The 14,069-nt window shown below is 48.7% G+C and overlaps 4 protein-coding genes across 4 annotated transcripts; 2 read left to right on the plus strand and 2 right to left on the minus strand.

The window, feature by feature from the left end:
* Positions 1-238: 238 nt before the first annotated feature.
* N7487_008463 (ADP-ribosylation factor GTPase-activating protein) lies at positions 239-1,985 on the plus strand (the record flags this gene model as incomplete). The annotated part of the gene is made up of 6 exons (XM_056876193.1): positions 239-304; positions 371-506; positions 578-761; positions 829-1,535; positions 1,587-1,904; positions 1,957-1,985. 6 exons carry the CDS (start codon positions 239-241, stop codon positions 1,983-1,985), a joined length of 1,440 nt encoding a protein of 479 aa, XP_056728381.1.
* A 575-nt stretch (positions 1,986-2,560) lies between these two features.
* N7487_008464 (folic acid synthesis protein) lies at positions 2,561-4,599 on the minus strand (the record flags this gene model as incomplete). The annotated part of the gene is made up of 5 exons (XM_056876194.1): positions 2,561-3,545; positions 3,616-3,824; positions 3,874-4,223; positions 4,381-4,406; positions 4,460-4,599. 5 exons carry the CDS (start codon positions 4,597-4,599, stop codon positions 2,561-2,563), a joined length of 1,710 nt encoding a protein of 569 aa, XP_056728382.1.
* A 1,462-nt stretch (positions 4,600-6,061) lies between these two features.
* Positions 6,062-11,052, plus strand: N7487_008465 (SNF2-like protein; the record flags this gene model as incomplete). Its single annotated transcript, XM_056876195.1, is given in 10 exon segments — positions 6,062-6,139; positions 6,196-7,497; positions 7,542-7,838; positions 7,890-8,378; positions 8,394-8,792; positions 8,852-9,279; positions 9,348-9,459; positions 9,494-10,036; positions 10,102-10,722; positions 10,786-11,052. 10 exon segments carry the CDS (start codon positions 6,062-6,064, stop codon positions 11,050-11,052), a joined length of 4,536 nt encoding a protein of 1,511 aa, XP_056728383.1.
* A 1,034-nt stretch (positions 11,053-12,086) lies between these two features.
* On the minus strand, positions 12,087-12,875 carry N7487_008466 (uncharacterized protein; the record flags this gene model as incomplete). Its single annotated transcript, XM_056876196.1, has 1 exon — positions 12,087-12,875. One exon carries the CDS (start codon positions 12,873-12,875, stop codon positions 12,087-12,089), a length of 789 nt encoding a protein of 262 aa, XP_056728384.1.
* Positions 12,876-14,069: the final 1,194 nt, after the last annotated feature.

The raw sequence follows: 14,069 nt of genomic DNA on the forward strand, positions 1-14,069 counted from the left end.
TGCTACCGATCTTGATAATCGGCACGTGATTACAATACGGTATTACAATACAGCCAGTGGCGGAGAGCGCCCCGGCCAAATGGGAGGCGTTGTATGACGATTACACCAGGCACCGGAGAGAGTCCACGTTCGCCGTTCCCGACTCGGGATGCTTTGCTCTTTGCCATACCTGCTCACATTCTCGCCCAAACCCCCCTTTTCTTTTTCTCCTTCCCATTGATCTCTCCTCGGTACCATCATGAGTGCCACAAAGGCGCAGTCTCAAAAGATCTTTGAGAAGGCCAAGCTGAAGCCCGCGAACAAGGTGCGCACACCCCCACCCCATATGCTGCATAATTGTGGCACTTGATTCTGATGTTTTTACTTCCAGGTGTGCTTCGACTGCGGCTCTAAGAACCCAACATGGTCTTCAGTTCCATTCGGTATTTACCTGTGCCTTGATTGTTCGGCTCACCACCGTAATCTCGGTGTGCACATCTCCTTTGTCCGATCAACAAACCTAGACCGTACGTACCCTACCACACAATCTCTTCACACGCCAAATGTGCCGGTAGATCAGCGCTGACATGACATGCAGAGTGGCAATGGGAGCAACTGCGGGTTATGAAGGTTGGCGGAAATGAGTCTGCGACCAAGTATTTCCAATCGCATGGAGGTTCCGCTGCGCTGGCGAGCAAGGACACCAAGGTCAAATACACGTGCAATGCAGCTGTCAAGTATAAGGAGGAACTCAAGAGGCGCGCTGCGCTGGATGCGCAACAGTCAGTGGATCCAATCTCGGCGGAGCTGGCAGAACTACGTGCTAACCAGTGTTATTGCTTCATTTAGGTACCCCGGGGAAGTCATCATCACAGACATTCCCGCTGGTACTCCCTCGGATGGCTCGAGTACCCCCGCTGGCGACGGTGATGACGATTTCTTTTCCTCCTGGGATAAGCCCTCGATCAAGCGCCCGAGCAACCCCCCATCGCGCACCAGTACTCCCCCCGTTGTCAGCCGGACCGGTTCTCCTTTCCTGAACGCTGGCGCCAATTCAAACGGATCCCGCTCGAAATCTCCCTTGTCTGCTTCGGAAGAAAAGAGCGCCTCTCCCGCGCCAACTGCTATCCGGCCCACTAGTGTTACTCGGAAGACCCCTACTACAGCTACCTCTGCAAAGAAGGGCAGTGTCCTCGGTGCCAAGAAGGCACCCAAGCTCGGAGCTAAGAAGGTTGCCGCTGCGGATATTATCGATTTCGATGAGGCAGAGCGCAAGGCCAAGGAAGAGGCCGAGCGCATTGAAAAGCTTGGCTACGACCCCGAGGCTGAGCAGGCGGAAGCCGAGGCCAAGAAGGCCACAGCTGCTGCCGCTGTCCCGATCGCTTCTCCTATCCCCGTCAGCCCTGCTGGCAAGTCTAGTGACCGAAACTCGGGTGATGTGGAGCGACTAGGCATGGGTGTGAGCAGACTTGGCTTTGGCCAGGTGTCGAAGCCTGCTGCCCCCAAGAAGCCAACCTTTGGCTCTGTTGGCCCTGCCAAGCCTAACCCTGCTGATGGTAAACTTTCTTGATCATATAACACGAAAAATAAGCTGACACTCGATACAGAAGCCGAACTAGCCCAGACCAGAACTCGATTTGGCGCTCAGAAGGGTATCTCGTCCGATGAATTCTTTGGACGGGAGCGGTTTGATCCTGCCGCCCAGTCGGAGGCCAAGGAACGCCTCCGCCAATTTGATAGCGCTACATCCATTTCCAGCAACTCCTACTTCGGCCGGCCCGAGGATGAAGTCAACTCACTTGACGATGGTTATGGTGATATGGAGGTTGCTGCTAAAGATTTCATCCGCCGCTTTGGTATCACCGCCGGAGATGATATTGAGAACCTGTCGCATCTTGTCGGTGAAGGCGCAACTAAGTTGCAAGGTGAGAAATTCTCTAGACATGTAGCCACTTCTTGCTGACTTTATATCGCCAGGCGCCATCCGCAACTATCTGAACAACTAGGCTAGTCACCCATGTTCATCGGATATTACGCCTTCTATCACTCCAAGTACCTTAGCAAGCAACATTGTTCCCTGACTACTCCCAGTCCCATCTTCTTTGTGCGCGACGTATATTGTGTCTCCCCCTGCCCCTCTCGCCCCCTTGACAATATTTCTTTATCTGGAAAACCATTGCGATCAGCAGTCGGCCAAAAACTTGGGTTTCATATCATTCTGGTTTGCAATCTGGCGTGTGATTGTCGATTTTTTGTCTTTTTCCCTTGCTTCTTCCCATTCCTACACCGCAACACAGGATGGTGGAAGGGACCTTTTCTTATTTTGTTCATGTCGTTGATATGGTTTAGGATAATTGAGAAATTCATGATTTGATATTATTGATAGACGAGAATTTTTGACAAGAGCACAACTCCAATCCCTCAAGTCCCGCACCGCTCAGCCAAAACTCCATGATGAATGAAGAGAACACAGTAGTACATCATAGTACAAGCCACGCCCAAGTGTTGAATACAAAAACAGGCTCCCGTATATAAAGCAGCCGGGCAAGGCTATATAACAAGAAACGTAGCAAGCACGATCTCACTCAACGCGATAAATCGCATCCGCAACCTTCGTCACCTGCCACATCTCCTGGACATCATGAACGCGAACAATATCCGCCCCACCAGCCACACTAGCAGAGACAGTAGCAGCCGTACCCCAAACGCGCTCCCGTGGCGTCTTCACCCCAGTAATATGACCAATGAACCTCTTACGACTGGGTCCCATTAACCAAGGGAAACACTCAAGCCCCGGCATCGCACGCAGCCTCGGCAGCTCCTTCAAGATCTCGAGATCATGTGGCTGGATCTTCGCAAACCCAAGACCCGGATCGAGGATAATGCGCCAACGTCGGATCCCCGCGTCTTCGGCAGCCGCAATGCGCGCGCTCAGCTCAGCAGCCACTTCCGGAATAACGCCGGACGGGTAGTCGTGCAGGGTTGTCATTGTCTGCGGCGTGCCGCGCATATGCATCAGGATTACGGACTTGCCGATCCGTGCTACTGTCGGCAGCATTTCTGGATCAAGGAGACCGGCTGAGATGTCGTTGACGATGTCTGCGCCGGCGGCGCAGGCGGCTTCTGCTACGCTGGCGCGGTAAGTGTCGATGCTGATGGCGATGTTGGCGGCTTCGGGGATGGAGGTGCGGATGTGTCGGATTGCTGGTACTACGCGGGCGATCTCCTCGGTGGCTCCAACTGGTGTTGAGCCGGGGCGGGTACTCTCGCCGCCGATGTCGATAATTGTTGCACCGGAGGCGATGAAGTTGCGTACTGTTTCTGTTATGTAGTTTAGGTCTGTTGGGGCATGCTTGCCGCCGTCAGAAAAGGAGTCTGGCGTTAGGTTGAGGATTGCCATGACGTGGGTGCTGCGCTTGGGGTCTGTTGCATGCAGGGATGGGAATAGTGGTGAGATTGGGGTTGTTGACATTGGGGTCGGTTCTGGTGGCGGGAGAGCCTTTAGATGTGTGCTGTATGTTTGCGAATCCTTTCCTGGTAGTGGAGGGTATTCATTTGGGATCAATCTAGATTCAGATGGTTAGTTTCGCGCTTTTGTATGCCGGTATGGCATATATAAAGCCGTTGGGGGCGTACTGGCTGAGAGGCCGCAATACAAAGTCTCGCTCGAGCATCAGACTGTGTGGGATGTTGAGACGCTCGTGAGAGAAGATCTCCTGATCATATAGTAGGATATCCAGGTCAATAGAGCGTGGGCCTTTATCGATAAGCTTCTTTCTGCCCAGCTCAATTTCAATCGATTGAAGAGTGTCCAAAAGATCCAGAGGCTCAAGGGTTGTTTCCACCTGAAGGAAATTAACAACTGGTTACCAAATTTGGAATTCCCTAACATACCTCGCATACACCATTGATGAATGGATCTTGATCCAGCACATACATCGGTGCGGTTTCGAACAATGAACTTGTTCTTTTCACTTTGATACCAACTCGATCCATTTCAAGACAAGCTTGCTCAATCATTTCTACTCGGTCTCCGACATTGCTTCCCAGGGCAATGAAAGCCCGGTGAATATCTGGACTTGGGAACTTTAAGTTCATCTTGGAGTTGACTGCTTGCGCAGTGGATAAATTCCTCACAGGCGGGGTCAAATGCAACGTTACTGAACGTCGTGATAGAGCATTTCTGGTGAGAATTCCCGATGCCAATTGGGTTGTATATTCCAATTGGGATTGATGAGGCAACCCTATTGAATATTAGTGTTGGACTAAAGTGCAGGCATGCAAATCCAAAAAAAAAAAAAAAAAAAAAGAAAATGCGGGACAGGCATATTTCCCCATTGGGATGATACGCCGATAAGCGTGGGAGAGACGGGGCTTCATAAGAAGTCGCTGGGTACATACCTAGCTGTAGTGAGGCTATTCTGTAACTATGATATGTCGTCAGATTCGCCACAGCCAATTGATTACTTGGAGGTTTTACCTTGTATGCAACTGTCGATGATCAGCCCTTCTTTTCTGAGCTGCAGCCGATGGCGAAAGTCTTAGCGACCTCCCGATTTGCCGTGGATAAGTGGTGAAAGACGCCGATGGAGGGGCTCTCTGTATTGCCCTGGCACTCATGCTGATTTGAGAAGAAATGTAAGAACACGAGGTAACAGCTTCGAGTCAGTTCTGGTACTCCGTAAGCTTCACGTGGTTTGCCTTATTCTTGGCGTTGACGCCGCGACGCTTGGACACTTTGGGTGCCTTGACACCTGAATGCCTTGATGCCTTAATAATTACATCCCCATAACTAACTAGTGGGGAGAACTACATACTCCATAGAGCCCAGAGGTACGGCGTTTTTAGAACCCGGCGTATGTATGCTGCCCACTCTCAAGATCACTACCTTCGTGCCATTGCTCTCTATCAGATTTATTAGTCTCTGTAGCTCGACTTCTTTAAAAATCAATCAATCTCACGTTGCACTCTGCACTTCGACGTAGTCCTTCCTGACACCCTTACCATATACTTAATGTGTCAAAAAGCACCTCCGGGCAGGTCGTGACTAAATTGGGCGAGAAGTACTTCCGGACAAGCTGCGGCTCAATAGAATCAAAGTATCACATTACATCCTCGAGTGGACATAAGGAAATGAGTCTCTGTATGGAGAAGACATTTTATGAGATAATAGACCGCTGAATACAGAAGTGTAGACCAAGCTAGAATTAGCCTGCATGTGCACAGAGGTGTTGTAAATATTGCGGCAGGAATATATGTGCCAAGCCGTGGCAAGGGCAGTAAACACAAATGGCATCATGGCTGTCATTATGAGAATGAAAGAGAATAATTTTGAAATGTCCGAAATATTTAGGCAATCGCTAGATAAAATTAAAAACATTTGACATCGGAGTCCAAATGATGAGAGTTACCAGTAGGCCTTTTGCGAGTGGCGTTGGTAATTGACTTTTTGACCTCAGAGAATCATACATAGTATACTTCCAACCACCTCCAAGACACAATCTGACTTCAACCCCCGACTGAAACTGCAGAAATCATGGGGCTGTGTTAATATAACAGGTGTAGATCTGAGGAAGGGGGATTGTCACTAGTAGTGTTTGATAGTAATATACTTAATGGTCAGATTTTATATGTAGATTAGATATATGTGGGCAGTCAAGCAGGCAATCAAAGCATAGCCCACAACATCTTGAGCTCTCACTTTACTCGGCCTTTCCTCTTTATTTTTTTCTCCAGAACCTATGCTTCGCCACACTCTAGGCATTTCCTTTCTTCATCCCTTTGACTTTGACTTCACCACACACTTCTTTCCATTACCTTCGCCACCAAGTACTGGTTGCACCCAAACACCCACACTCTCAGGGTGATAGCGTTGCGACTCACCAGACAGCGCTGGATTGGTCTCAAATAAGCGCTCTCACCCCAGCGCAATATCACTTCCTTAACCCAACAACACAGATCACACCCTAATACCACAACTTTCAGGCTGACACCGCGTCACTTGGTTTGACCCCATCATTCCCAAACTTTCACAACCTCCAAATCGACACAATAGCCTAGGACAAGCAGTGAGGCCACCAAAATGGCTTCTTCTAAGGCTAAGGGCAAGCGACCCCTCCGCCCACAATCCGCTGGAGATGATAATCCGGCGAAGAAAACGGTAAGGACATTATGCATTCTCTGAGGATGAGAAGCCCGAGCTGACATCATTTATAGAAAGATTCCCCCGGCGAAGAACCGAAACCCGCGAAAAAGCAGGCTGCCCGCTCTACCAAGCCGAAAGATTTTAAACAGGTTACAGACAAGGGTTCGAACTGGGTGAATGTCTATGAGAAGGAAGCTCAGTTAGCTGCATACCTTTCTTTCAAAACCACATCGGAGCTTCGACAATTTACTATCTCTTGGGTGTGCCTGAGTGCCGAAAGGTACTTCTCGGCAGCAGCCAAGGGATTGACGAAGAAGCAACCGTTCCACTTCTCGAGCACAATCGCCGGAAAACGTCAGATAGAGGCCGTGAAAGACTCCCCAGTGACAGCTTGGCCGTACACAACGGACGAAAAGACAGACGCCCAAAACAATCAACGAAAGAAGATTGTTGCTTGGTGCTTGGTAAAAATGGCCGCAGACATCGAGATATACAACCAAGCCACTGCTGAAGCCAACAACCTGAAAACGCACCAGGAGCAGAAAGAATTCCTGGAAAGACACAAAGACGTGGCCAGCAAGAATGGCACCAAGCTGGAAGTGAAATTCCCTAAGAAGCCTGTTGGTTTCCCTAAACCATCAATGGGTCCATTTACCGATCTTGGCGAGAACCAGCTTGAAGTTTACAACCGCTGTTGGGAGGCTCTTCGCTACCTGGGCACCGGGTTCCACAGGAAGAACTGGGCTAATCGCTTTCAGTCAGTTACAATGATTAACAAGGGACGTTTGGTCAACGACACGCATTTCCCATCGTGGATGAGAGAGAAAGCCCTGGTTCCGAAAGTCTCGTCAGACCTGGGAGATTTCGGCCAAGTATTTGAGTCTGATCGCCTCCCTCCTATCAAAGTGACCATCCACTGGGCCCCAATTGTCAATACAGATAGCACGGACCAACTTCGATTGGAAATGGAACGGGCATCACGAGAAAAAATCACCGTTCCCAGCAGAATCCAAATCTTGCCATGGGATCTCAGGGCATGTTCTAGAGACGTTCAATTCCGCGATGAGATTCGGAGGCTGTTCAATTGCAAAGAGCTTGGGATGGATCTTCAGACTATGCGTCTGGAATACTATGACGGCAAGCGGGGTACGAAGATTGATCTGAACGCACTGGAGGAGCTTTGGGAGCATTTACTAGGCATCATGTCAGACCCAGGAAATTCGGATTTTACATTCACGGTGACAATGGAGTCATTCGATCGGGATGATTCTACAATTGACATCTTCGAAGACCCGCACAACGCGCTGAATCTGGGCGACCTCCCGGCACTATTCAGCGTTGACGAAAACCCAGATGGCCATGAAGGCGCGGGAGTTGAGCCCCCCCCAATGCTCTAGTACTTGAAAAATCTGTTCAGTTTGCTGAGGCTAGAGCAGAGGGAATATCCTCCGCTAAACCCCGGACTTTTGAAACTACTCAAGAGCAAATCGATTTCTACGACGGTTTCGACATCCGGGATTTGGCCACAGACAGCTTGCGAGGCCGGCTTGCGTGGCAGGAAAGGCTGATTCGCATCATGACCACAGTCTCAAAGGCCAAAGAAAACAGAACTGAATCGCTCAAAGATGTCGGTGTGTCCGAGAACGAGAGAAATGCTCTCCAGAGGGCGGTGCAAGACGCCCACCACGCAAGCGAAGCACTGATGCAACCCAAGGTAACAAAACCCCGACTTCAAAGCGCAATCTTAATCTAATTATTTTTACAGGTGGATGACGACTATTATACCCTACATAGCGCATTCTCAGGGTCGAACACTAGAGCAGGGCCTTGCCTTGATCTATGCCTGGACCTCCTTGTTTGCGAGAAAAGAGCCGACAAGTATCACTCATTCATGCTTGAAGGCGAAACGGCTTGTGACTTTTACGACTACCAAATTACTGGGGCCATTGGAGCTATCCTCAAGTTGTTTGGATCGATTGATACTACGCGTCTACTCGAGGCGACTGCGTTCAATCCCATGGATCCCCGGGCAGAGAAAGTTTTGAGTGCAGGGGAAAAGCTTCAGGATCTCAGGATTCATGGAGCAATGATAGCTGACGGAACTGGGTTTGGCAAGACAAAGCAATGCTTGCTGGCAGCCATGCTCTTTGCACTTCTTACGATTGAAAATAAACCCATGCTTCTGCTTGTTCCGGCCTCCCTCATTTACCAATGGGTGGAAGAGATTTCAGATCAATGGCCTGGTCTTAAACCGGTTCTTTCATACTAGCGGGTGCACATTGCAGACTGCGAGACACTGAGCAGAGCACAAATGCTCAATTTACAGTTTCCCATGGACCTCGAATATTTGCTCGACAACCAAAATGTGGCAGCGAAGCGGGCGGTGATTATTACATCGTACGAGACTCACAAGTCTCGGACAACGTGGCGAGTACCTGACACTGTCGAGGATAGACCCAAGCATGCTGCCAAACAAAGTAAGACGAAGAAACCACTGAACAAGATGATTGGCCTTCGTACTAGGCATGTTGGGAAGTTTGGCCTCTTGATTGCGGATGAAGCCCATAAGATGAAGAACAAAAGGACAGTTCTCTGGGGAATTCTGCAGATGCAGAAGTATCCGGCTGTACTGTTTGCAACGGCAACACCAATGTTCAATGCAATCCGAGTAAGTCACGTCCCATTCTATGCTCAAAACTTGGCCGAAACATTTACTAACATTGATAGGATCTTCTTGGCCTCGTGGACCTCCTTGGCCTTAATGCAATGAAGGATCTTTTTGATCAGACAAAAGGAACTGCGGATGCCATTACGCTTAAGAAATTGCAGAAGCTAAACCTATCCCAGCTCAAAGCCGAGTATCAGCGGCTGGATCCAAAATCTCCTCTCAGATTGATGATCCTCGATGTGAAGCTTTTGCGTCGGGTGATGCGCACGAAACGAGAAGAACGACATGCGGCAGTGGCCCAGTTCTTTGCGCTGGTGCTAGATACGATAGCAATTCAGCGATCTCAGGGATCTTCACTGCCAATGTCTGACGGATCTGCGGTGCCAATCAGAGACAAGTTCAAGCAGATAATCACAAAGACTATCCTGGCCCCTTTCAACAACCTCGAAAAATACGAGTATCAGGTTCAGCACAAGATTTACGCCCTGTGAGTATTTCCCTGCACAAAGTATATATAACGATCGAAATTTGATCTCACTAACGTTGGCTATATAGCAAATATGTCCAGGAAACTGTGAACCACAAGCCTCAAATGGACACTGTTGAGGTGCCGGGTGAGCAATCAACATACAGCCTTGCAGGAGTGAAGCCTCTCCGAGCTTTGGAGGTGTTAGCCTGCTCCACCAAGCTTGCGCGGTTAGATATGCGATACAATGCAACGGGGGGGAAATACACACATTGCTCAACTTGCAGAATGGCGGGACCGAGGACTCACTGCTGAATGGATACATCGTGTTGTTCGGCAGCCAGGTGAACTGACTTGGCCTATCAGTAGTGCTACAGAGTTGATTGCCTTCCTTGCCACCGGATCGCCACGTTTGCGGGCTATCTTTCAGGTGATACTGAAGTACAAGATTTTGTACCCCGTGGATAGGGCCAGGCATGGCCATCACCAAAAGGCAATGATTGTGGAGTCTTCTCCGCTATCTGCATGGTACCTGGAGGTCGTCTTGAACACTGCATTGATCTGCACCCGGGTCATGCATTCTGGCCTCAACGAGGAGCAGCGCACAAACCTTGTACGGGATTTTAATAACCCGGCCAGCGGGCTCAAAGTCCTCATAATCACACACAGTATTGGGTCCGTGGGCCTAAATCTTCATGAAGCCTGCGATGTCGTCATCCTATCCACTCCTGGCCGCAGCTGGGGCCACGAGGCCCAAGCCTTCGGCCGCTGCTTGAGGGTAAGCTACACTTCCTCAAAATATTTTTCTGGCTAACTGGAGGCTACATTACTAATACTTTACAGATAAACTCTTTGTTCGACCTGAAAGTGTTCCGAATTGAGGTTCCACAATCGCACGATCAATACCGTAACGCGAGACAAGCGGAAAAGGCTAGTCTTCAGCTAGCGATCAATGCGCGAGATCCATCAATTGAATCGCTGCTTCTGAAACTTCTTCGGCAGCTGCAGGTCGAAGTTGATGAGTTCCGCAAATCCGATAGGGCAAGGGACCTCATGAAGGAAAAAGCTGCCATGGATAGAGAATACGAGGAAGAACTTGATCGCTTTCTCAGACTGAAGGAACTCCAAAAAAAGTCAAAGACCAGGAGCAAAGCGGTATTTGAGCCAAGTGCCGGGGAAGCAGAGTCTACTGAGGAAGAAGTTGAACTTGCTGAGGAAGACGAAGAATTTGGCGAGGAAGACGACGAACTTGGCGAGGAAGACGACGAACTTGGCGAAGAAGACGACGAGTCTAGCGAGGAAGATGAAGAGTCTGGGGAGGAAGAAGAGGAGGAACACGAGTCCGATGAGGAAGAGAGGGATCTCTATTCAAGCCTCCTCAATCCCAGCCAGGCCACCGCTAAAGCAACTGACGCAGACATTGAAAAGTTCAAGGAAAAGATGCGCTGGAAATACTTCACGCAAGTAAAGCAGCCAAACGATGAAACATGATACCAACTGGCTCTGTTTAATATTCCAGCTGGCAAGAAATGGACCACGGACGACCTTCATGACCCAGACCACCCAATTTATTTCGAGATCGCCCTCAGATTGCTGTACAACAAGCTGCGGGATTCCAAAGGCCTGCATATGGGGACGTCTATTCATGTGCACTACTCCAGCATCTCACAGCAACATCAGGATCGACTCGAGAAGATCATCAAGGATTTGGGGGACGAAGAAACATCCGCACGAAAAGTCGAGCCTCGCAAGGAAGACTTTGATCACCTTGCAGAGGATTCCGATGGAAATTGATGACAGAGATGGACAGACTGGCACTGGACTGCTGTTGAATGAGGGAAACACCTGGCCAGGGAGCTGACGAGAAAAGATTACAAAAAATTATCAATATTAAGGACGTCAAAAACTACCAAATGGCATTATCGTTATTTTCTCTTTTCTCTTTTTAAATTAATCAGAAATTATTCAGAGAGTATCCACTCAAGCTATCCACTCAGGGTTCGAGCATGAACATTGCATCTATTTTGGAATTGTGTTCCTCAATTTTAGGGACCATCACGGCAACCTCCTTTTTTTTGCCTGGAAGAAAATACACATGTAAGGTACCGGACATGGTGTGGGCCTCTCACTGACTAGTTAGTTAACTAGTTATAGTTAGTTATTTAGTGTTGGTAAATTACTTAAGTGTGGATGTCGCGAGCGCGGACATAACTCTCTCATTAGATGTTGCCTCATATACCAACAACCATCCATGGATAGTCGGCTGCTTGGGCGGCCTTGTAATGTAATTTGGTGGTCTTTTTATATTTTTTTTTCAAAGTGTACATAAAGGCGGTAAAATGCATACTCGATACAAGTATTCAATTTCAACTTCTCTTATTCAAACCGGCGTATCTTTGGAAGACTTGAAGAGTACTAAAAACTAATTAGTTCCTGAGCCCTGGCTGGGATACACCTTCGCATACTTGGAAAGTGAGAGTAGATCTAAAATTCTGCCTAGCAATATTAACCAATGAGAGTTATGCCCTGTCACATAATCCTAATTGTCTCTAAAGCAGCGGACTGCCGGGAGGTACTTCTCGGAATATCATGCTATAGACTGCCGGGCAGTACTTCTCGGCATATCATGCTATAGACTGCTCGGAGGTGCTTCTCGACATGTAATGCTATTGCTTCGCCATGTATATATCCTAGATAACTAGGTACATGTAGACAAGGCTTTAGGGCTCCTTTGACACAAAACTCGGATCTTTTCTTACTTCTCAGAGGCTGAACATGCCTCTTATCGGGAGGCACAGAGGTGGACTTGGGGACTTGTAATCGCAATGTTATTTCGTTGGCACAACCCATTCTGACATTCGTGTCGTATTATTGACAGGCCCCTGCGTCTGTGCTAGAGCTGCAATAGCAAGAAAACATTGCCGTAATGACACAATTGGTGTAGCCAGGAGATCGCCCAGGTCCGTCTTGACATAGGAGGTAGATGCCTGTATGACTGGGGAGTATTCGACGGCCCATCTGCTTCCAATAAACACCTGTCGAAGAAATATCGATTCACAATAGTTGCTCATAAACCCATACATGCAATCCAGATCCTTCATGTATTTGATCGGCCGGGCAAGCAAATGGCGAAGCATAGTTTCCTCTTCATACGCCTCGCTCATTTGATGTGCGGACACCCAGGGCACCTTAAGTTCCCCAATAACCTTTAGATGAGCAATAGAGGTCATCAGAATGCTATCAGGCGTTTTGGGATAAGGGTCACCAAGGCACTTGAAATCTGCAAACTGTAGATCGATTGACTGGGCCCTTAAGATTTTTCCAACCATAAATCCCACTGAATGATTGAAAACACCCTGAAGACCTGTCTCATCGCCAATAAGGTGGGATTCAGCCTCAGGGCCGTCTAATCTTGGGGTGTACTTGATGACCTTGTTGCTCCATGTCTGGCCTTGGATGTGTATTTCGACAAAACGGAGAAAATCGACCCAATGACAGAGCTCGCCCACATACTCAATATTGTGGAGGGCGTTGGAATTGGTATGGTTTGGGCCTTGGGGGAGCGGAGGAAGGGCTTGAGCAGCCACCTCCCTTACGCGGGCTTGCTTGGCCGGCATATTGTCCGAACATATAGACAGAATTGAGCTCCAGTATCCTGCAGTTCAAGTTGCCGATATGAGAAGAGTAGAAATTGGCTGGAAATTCTGGTTGATGAAGTTGAGAGCAATGGTAGGGGGGAAACGGAAGGTGCTTGACATGTTAAGTAGGTGCTGTTTTTTTGCGACTTTCCTGTCACTCATTTTTTCCCATCAATTTCCAATCAATAGTTGCTACAGTCGCCGCAATAGCCCACCAAGATGTTACCCTATCAAGGTGTATTTAGTTTTCTACAACAAATGTTAAGACAGAGGACCTGCATCGCATTCGCTGTGACTAGTTTAATGGCCATGTGCAATTTGAGTGGTGACCATGAGAATGGCAGACTACATTGGCGAAGGGGCGTTGAAAAAGGAAGGCCGACGGAACTGAGCAACTTATAGACCCTCGTGACTCTGGTCCTATCCATAGCACCGCGGCTTATCCGATTGCCGTTAACGGTAGCGCAATATTTATAGCATAGTATCTACGGCAGCGAAGTTGATTGGAGCTCTGTATCGTAAGGTACTGGGGATTCAAGATTCAACCCCACCCGCCTAACCTTGGAGGCTGCCAAAAAGGTTGAAGGAATGACCCCTCAACTGGATGCCCTGATTCACGAGGTAGATTAGGCCGACAAGGAGTTCCAATTCCAGCGTACAGAACGCGAGGAGAAACGCCGGGCTCTGGAAAATGGCAGCAACCCATATCTTGAGCCCGACGTAGTGGCCGGTGCGACAAGTATACCCACTATCCCTCCTGGGAGTGGCCGTTTTGTATGGCGCCGAAGCGACCCAGCCTTTCCACCCCTAGCGATAAAATTGTCATAAAACCTTGTCATCGCCCACTTCGAAAGCTAACGCTGCGGCAAAGTCACTTGATTACACGAGAAAGAGAACGAGCAGCCAGATCAGGCCTACAACAACACATGCACAGACAGAAAATAATGGAAGGTTAATTCTTTAGCTACCGGGTAACTGACCGAAGTTGATAATATACCTCGAGTTCTGCCGAAAAATCCCGCCGGAGCGGGTCATAGTTAACACCCGGGATCCCTGCACGTGACAATGCTAGGCATCAATACTGAATTTCGCACTTGTCCATTGGAATACACATTTGACTTTCTTAGTCACTTCGCTGTTCACCAAGTCCACCCTGTAGTATCCTCAGCCCAA

Source organism: Penicillium crustosum, assembly GCF_028827405.1.
Source record: "Penicillium crustosum strain IBT 35664 chromosome Unknown utg000003l_segment0_segment0, whole genome shotgun sequence".
NCBI classification, from domain to species: domain Eukaryota; kingdom Fungi; phylum Ascomycota; class Eurotiomycetes; order Eurotiales; family Aspergillaceae; genus Penicillium; species Penicillium crustosum.